At 41.6% G+C, this 7,846-nt stretch overlaps 1 protein-coding gene across 1 annotated transcript; it reads left to right on the top strand.

Annotated features, from left to right (window-relative positions):
- Window positions 1-371: 371 nt before the first annotated feature.
- Window positions 372-3,009, top strand: neurod2 (neuronal differentiation 2). Its single transcript, XM_033984801.2, has 2 exons — window positions 372-577; window positions 1,818-3,009. Exon 2 carries the CDS (start codon window positions 1,829-1,831, stop codon window positions 2,855-2,857), a length of 1,029 nt encoding a protein of 342 aa, XP_033840692.1. The 5' UTR covers window positions 372-577; window positions 1,818-1,828; the 3' UTR covers window positions 2,858-3,009.
- The last annotated feature ends 4,837 nt before the right edge of the window (window positions 3,010-7,846 follow it).

Below are 7,846 nucleotides of genomic sequence, written 5' to 3'. Positions count from 1 at the left end.
TTGTTATCCCGTTCCAAAGAAAAATAGCTCGTAAACATAATACGCAAGTGGCATCATTTGCTTGTGCAGGATTATCTGACAAACTTCCTATATGGATTAACCCTCTTTCCCTCAATAAAACGTTTTCAATCCAGTGCGTTTGTGCGTGCGCCATTCACTCCTTATTCCATTTTCTCTTTCAGCACAGTGACAGATGGCGAGTCCTTCTCCCCCAGGGGAAGCCAGTCTCTGTGAATGCGGCCGCATGTCAATCACGGGGCTCTCATGTGATGGCTCTTGCCAATGACGTGCCAGCCATATGGGCCTGGCATCAAGAGCTGGTATGTAACCCACCCAGTCGTGTCTGTGAGGTGCCACACGGCTCCCTCCACGCGTCTGGGCTGGGGAGAGCTGCAGCAGCAGAAGTAGTCAGGCAGCGGCGCAGACACAGGAACAGACGCAGAGAGGAGAGGTGTTTAGAGGACAACATACAACGATCCTGTCCTGTCGCAAGGCACGCGGATGTGATGCCCACCTGGAGAGACATGGTGTAAACAAACCTGCTTTTACCCCGTCAACGAGTTCCATCACCGCGGAGGTACGTGCATGCAATAACTGCTCTTACACATAAAGCCCGTAGGCTTTTTCTCTTTGTTTTGTATGTTTACAGCTTTGGCTTTCTCGTTGTTTTTGAAGCAAGCATTCAACCTGTTTTCGATACCATCTTTATTTTCGAGCACATCGATCTATCTGCACGGGTTCTGAAAGGATTTTATTTTAGCAAAATCCAATATAATCCCCAAAGTAGGATTAACGCAAGTGCCCAGATCGCTGCGTAAATCTGCTTTGTGAATTACAATATTATCCATTTAATATGAAAATCATGAAACACAATACCATAACCGTTCATGTGTGCGCGCACGAGTGGGGGTTGAGTTATCCTTAGAGGACACTAATTGACAAGGTATTGGTTGGCATTAATTACATTGTGTTTACAAGATTATCAAGAGGAGTGTGTCTATAGCCACTTTACGCACAGCTGAGCGCGGAACACCAGCGAAGTGTGTGACATATGACAAATTTTATTGGATTGGAATTGCTCGTATAAGATTAATAACTACATTTATTCAATTGGTAACAGAATATAAACAGAAAAACGAAGCTGCCAGATTTAGCAACAACGGTTATGATCAATAAAGTGTGTTAATATGACCTTTCAATTTCAGCCATGATTAAAACCCTATTGCCGTGTAGGCCTTTTTAAAATGTTTTTCAGCCACTGCCCTGATGTTGTACTTTTGTATTTTCCACAGTTCATAATGTTGCAGTAAACTAGACGGTGGCCTCTGGCCTGACAGTGTCCCTTGCAGAGCTAATTTATGATCTGGGACAGGACTAGGCTCGCGCACCTCCACACGCCGCTGTAATGTGTCCCGAGAGGCGCGAGAGGAGGCCACGACTGTGCACCGCACCGCTGCAGGGGACAGACCGGGCCACACACTGTTGCTGTGTGCCATTAAATAATCATATTTTATTTTTAGATTGACTGTAATTAATACCAAAGTCACATTAAATAAACTCTTTGAATGAGCGAGGTGCCAATCCCTCTGATGTTTTGAAATGGTTAGAATTACAACACAATTTTCAATAACTGTGACAACATTTTTTGTCTTTTTCCATGTGACATTGACAGTCTTTGAAAAAATGTCTAAACATATGCGTAACATATTACTGACACTGGCTGAGGGAGATAGGCTGTGAGGCCCTGGATCAGACTACAGTGCAGGAATGTTCTTATAGAGGACGGAATTGAACTCCAACACTTGTGTCTGTTGCAGACTGCTGCACGATGTTGAGTCGTCTCTTCAGCGAGGTGCTGCCGGACGTTCAGCGGCTCGCGGCGGACTGGGCAGAGGAGCACGAGCACGAGAAGGCGAAAGAAGATGATAATGACACGAGCGCACTAATGGAGAACGACCTGGATGATGCGCAGGAGGGCAGCAGCAGGGCCGAGTCTGAGCTCGCGGGAGACGACGAGGACGAGGAGGAAGAGGAGGAAGCCGAGGAAGAGGACTGTGGGGACGAGAACGGTTTAGGTGGAAAGCCCAAGAAGCGCGGACCTAAAAAACGTAAGATGACCGCGGAGCGCGTGGAACGGTCCAAAGTGCGGCGCATGAAGGCAAACGCGCGGGAACGCACGCGCATGCACGACTTGAATTCAGCACTGGACAATCTGCGCAAAGTCGTCCCGTGTTATTCTAAAACTCAGAAACTGTCAAAGATAGAGACTCTACGTCTCGCCAAGAACTACATCCTGGCTCTGGGGGAGATCTTGCGCAATGGTAAACGACCTGACGTGGTGACGTACGTGCAAATGCTGTGCAAAGGACTGTCTCAGCCCACCACAAACCTGGTCGCGGGTTGCATGCAGCTCAACACCCGGAATTACCTGACGGAGCAGTGCGCGGACGGTGCGCGCTTTCACATGGCAGGTTCGCCTTTCTCTGTGCCCTACTCCTACCGATGCTCACGACTTTCCAGCCCGCACTACCAGCCTGGAGCGGGCCCCTTGAGCCTGCGCGCCCAAAGCTACAGCTCTGCCTATGAGGCCTCGGAGTACAGCAGCCCGGACTACGAGGCCGCGCACAGCCCCGTGTGCTCGAGCCGGCAGCATGAGTCCTCGGACTCAGACAGGAATTACCATTATTCTATGCATTACTCTGGACTTACCACGTCCAGGAACAACATATCCTTTGGGTCATCTGGAGCGCGCAACAGTGGTGCACACGCGGAAAACATCCCACCTTTCCACGACGTGCACCTGCATCATGATCGTGGCGCACAGTATGAGGATCTCAATGCGTTTTTCCACAACTGAGCGTGACACGAGGCACGTGGATCAATGACAGTCCTCTGTGTTCATAGTTTGAATGAAGGTGTGTGTCAACCCTGTACAGTCTGTCCGTTCTATCTGTCTATGAACAGTGCAATGTACCGGATCCGAAACAAATAAAATGTTTTATAATGGTCTTTTGTCATTTACTTTTTTCAAGCAAGAATCCCAACAGCAGACAATAATATGGCCCGACACACGGACAGTTTCACCTAAATAAAAATATTGTCCACTGAACACAGGCTTTGAACTGGCCAAACGCAAATGCACTTATGTTTAATGAAATAAAAATCACAAAAAGTGATTTTCCCCGACACAAGCTAAACTGTAAAGCAACGAACTGAATTCAGACCAAAATAATTTATTTAATTTATAAAGTAGTCTAGTGGTTAAATAAATAAATCAATGCGTGACACCAGAGTGAAACATTTAAATAAACCCCCAAAATAAAAACACGAACTCTGCATGTACATGTGGTGTATGTGCAGTACTCTCAGGGACTTGGGCCTATGTAAAATAACAAAGTCAGCCATGAAGAAAAAACAAAAGAAAAGAAAAAAGAAAACTAAAAAGCCTAACGTTTTGATAAACCTTGTTAAAACGTGAATAGACAAAGTTTAACAACCTGTTGCGGTGTGTATCCGACTGCCAATTTGTAAATAATGGTTTTGACTGAAATTCACGGTTGAGGTTGTATAGACAAATACCCTAATAAAAAATATATAGACTATAATATCAAGTCAAAGTATAAATATGTCCCGAGGCATAGACCAACATTAAACACTAAACAGTTTAAAAACAGTCTACTGTGTTTGATTTAAAGCCTCTTAATACTACAAAAACCTGTGTGATTTGAACAAATAAAATGATGGTGCTGGTGGCTGTTTCTCTGACCAGAGTCTTTGGAGCCCTGCCCTGGGCCCATATGCTGCAGCGCACACACTCACCCGCGCTCTGCGCGTCTGGACACTCAGGCTCCTGCAGCAGAATACTATAGGTGACAAAGAAAATGTAAACACACTGATGTAAATAAATAAAATATAAATATGACTATAGTGGTATTTAGGCTAGCATAAAAAAAAGGATAGGAATCGACAACCTGTTTTGTTTTGAGAAGACATTAGACTTATTTCAGTTTCCAACGAAGGGCCAAAAAGAACCCATGAAAAAGTGTTGAATCTTGTCTTACCTTTAACAAAGATTATTTCATTAATCTGACTCTAAGAAGTAATTTCAAGAACAACTTTTGATGCAAACTTCGGAAGTGAAAGAATTAGAGAAGGCAAAAGAATAGGTCTAATAATAATGTGCATGGCAAAATAAATGTGCAGTCACCTTTGCCTTTTTAGGATTTTTATTTAAGTGGCATCAAAACTTCTTTCATTTGTTAAATTTACCAAAGATAAAGCAGTTTTGTTTTATTTTGTTTTTATTGTTTTTGAATAGCATTGATGATATGTGATAATGTTTTTGTGTTATATTTGGTTGTTGATTTTGACACACTTGTGCGCGTGTCAATTTCAGCCCTATTAAAAGAGAATTAGATTTCTGCGTGACCTTCCCAGCATGTCCCGCGACAGAAGACCCGCAGGTGAAGGACAAGGGGCCGTGCCAAGTCACTAAACGTGGAGAGCCTATACAGACTTGGAGCTAAAGCTCCTATAACCACAGAGCCATAACGCAGCACGAGTGAAACCTGCAGCGCGAGCCTGGTGCCAGCTGCGGCACGTGGAGCCAGGCGGCCCCTGCCAAAGTGGCCCTTGTGGGAGGGACCCGGTATTTCTTTCCTAATTCACCCAGCATCTGTTCATTACATCGCGCGGTTAGAAAACTCAATGTCCAGCGACCGACTGTAAAAGCTTTAGATTTAGCTTTTATCATGTCGTACAAAACATGAGGTAGCCTATTTTATACTTAAAATGTATTGTTGTATGTTATTATTATTATTATTATTATTATTATTATTATTATTATTATTATTATTATTATTATTATTATTATTATTATTATTATTATTATTATTATTATTATTATTATTATTTGGCCAAGATTGGGAGTGCATATAGAGAACCAATTAATGTATCTAATCCTACAAAATAAATTACTTCATTTGAAATCTCTGATTTAAAATTTTAAAAACCGTGCTATGACAGTAATAAAATAATCCAGTATGGCATTCTTGCTGCAGTACAAATAATGAAATGATCCACTAAAGTTGCACACACAACAAGTGCCATAAGGCCCCATGGAGCCAGGCCGAAATCCCTCTCACCATCTGGACAGTTGTAGTGTCTCTAATCTGAGAAAACATTTATGGGATTCATTATTTGTGGATTAACTCAATAACATAATTTCACATTATTCATTTAAAATAATTACATGGGCGTTTGAAGAGCAAATCAAAACAGTTATATTTTTGGCTAGATCTTTTAGAAAAAATACATTTTAATACCCAACTTTTGCAGTATTATGTTGAGAAACAATCAGAGACGGAACATAATTTAGGATACATCATGAATTTAATTTGGGATAATGAATAAAAAGAGCAAATAATGTAAAAGTTACCAATCTTTATTTATTAATTTATTTATTTTTGATCAGGTGCAAGTCCATTACAGAGAACGCAAGAGCACCTCACTTTGGTCACTGGACATTTTAGGCTTTCTTTGGTTATTTATTCAAAATGACTTGAGTCAGCATTGAAGCAGTTTGTGTTTTATTTGCTCATTTCTATTATTCATTGTCCATTTTGGCTCCATTGCGTTGTCAGCCAGTCTCCAAACCACACTCAGATGTTACCTTCATTTTCATTTGGGCTTTGCTTGTGATCATTAAAGACAACACACGTACGGAAATATCAAAGCCGATTTTGCTAAATTTGGGCCCACCTCCTCTGCAGCAGCGTTGTGCGGAGGTGCCAATATACTTCCTGTGTGCCATGCTGCTGCCTCTCTTTCTAACACTGCCAACTCCAATATACCACGCCCAATTCTGCATAAAGACATGGACCGAATTCCTCCGCATCTGTCGAACAATAGCCTATGCTTGTAGTCTACTATTTCATGCCATCCAAGTCTGACAATGAAGTCCTTTATTTCATATATTGGCCCCATTGCTTGTGTATGTGTTTTGCATGGTAGGGTAAATAGGTTGCTGTCACTCTCGCACAGATGGTGGGAAAATTTGATGTATATTTATTTATTTCTAAGTTTGGTGGGAGGGTTTGAGGGAAGATGGCGGAGAGAGAGAGGAGGTCCGGTGATGTCGCATGTCACGGTCGCGCGGGCAGCAGTAATTGGCGTCCATATTGAGGGGTTTTGCGGTGCTGCAGGGTGGGCACACTCCCAGCTGGACCTGTCAGATGGCATTGAATCCAGCTCATTGCCCTCGCCTCTCTTTGCCTCCTCTCCTTCCTCTGGCACACCAACTCCTTTTTGTTCTCTCCATTCACCTTTGCACCAGGCTTTACCAGGTCCAAAGTGTGGTCCCGGGACCGTCCACGGCACATGGTAAGAATTTCAGAGGTCCTTATCTTCAAAGTCATCTAAGGAATAAGGAGCATTTAGGGTAAGGAATATGGCAACAAGTCATAACACATTTTTTATAGATCAATGTATACCTATTAGCTACATTGCTTTAAAGAGATAACTAAAGCTTATGGCATTTTCTGTGAGTTCACACCTCACCAGTATTCAAACTCAATGAAGTAAAAGTATTGTATTTAAGTATAAATTTTAGATATCTGTACTTAAGTAGATTTTAAAGTAGGTAGTGGGTAAAGTGGGTGAGAGCAGGTATCTGTATTTTCTACTTTTATTTATTTGTTTGTTTGTTTGTTTGGGACAATGCATGTTAATGAAGAGACATGATTCAATATGAAAGTAAACACACCAGATTATAGGCAAAGGTACATTTCCATCCATTGTCCCAAGGGCTGGGGTCACAAAAGAAAAATTCACACTACACTCATTTCACAATTCCCATAATTGCACATTCCACTTATTGCACAATTCTCTTAATTGCACATTACACTCATTGCACAGTTCCGATTATTGCACCATCCAAAATATTGCACATTCCATTCATTACACAGTCCCCATTATTTTATTCCCGCCCCTTCATATTTTGTCCATACATAAAAATAGGTCCCTATAGAAAACATAAAATCACACTGTCACTCCAGATGATGTATGTTTGATTTGACCACGACCAGTTTTTCATTTGAGCTTTAAAAGAACTGTACATGGGACATTCTCTCAGGGTTACCGGGAGACTATTCCACAGGTTTCCACCTTGGACAGATAATACATTCTGACCAAAGGTGGTCCATCTGTGGGGGATCAGCAGGTCACCTCTGGTGGTGGCACATGTGGTCTTTGCTAAATTGTCTTTATATTTAATGTGAACTCCTTTAAAGGTGGTGGGAGGGAGTGTAGGACCTTATAAATTAGGCAAGCTCTTTTAAGGTTGACCATGTTGTTAAAGTCCAATAGTCTATGCTTTACTTACTAGGCTATATTCTACTACATTTTTTAACTAGACTGAAAAGTAGTGAGGGGTTTATTTTTTAACATGTTCGCAGTTTAAGCAAACAAAAATATACAAAGAAAAACGGCTACAAAAAAGTAAATTCATTTGTTTCTTTATCAAAGTAACTACATTTGAAGCTTCATTAGATCTGAAAAATCTGTGCAAAATTAGTTTACTTTTGACTCTTTAAGTACATTTTTAAACAGGTACTTTAATACTTTTACTTTTACTGAGTATTCCTTCCACCACTGCACCTCACTATCCTTGGTTAAATCTGCCTGTCACTTTAATCACGACAAAGGCTGACCAGCAGGACGAGGCAGTGGGGAAAAGTGTTTGAGCACAGGGCTGCATTAAACTGAGCAATCTTTTCAAATAAACAAATCAACACTGGGATAGATCACCTTTTGCATGTGAAAATGATCCAGTAGTGCATGTACATTT

Source organism: Periophthalmus magnuspinnatus, chromosome 19 (assembly GCF_009829125.3).
Source record: "Periophthalmus magnuspinnatus isolate fPerMag1 chromosome 19, fPerMag1.2.pri, whole genome shotgun sequence".
Lineage (NCBI taxonomy): Eukaryota > Metazoa > Chordata > Actinopteri > Gobiiformes > Gobiidae > Periophthalmus > Periophthalmus magnuspinnatus.
Note: the sequence above shows the minus strand (reverse complement) of the source record. Positions and strands in the feature narration are given on the sequence as shown.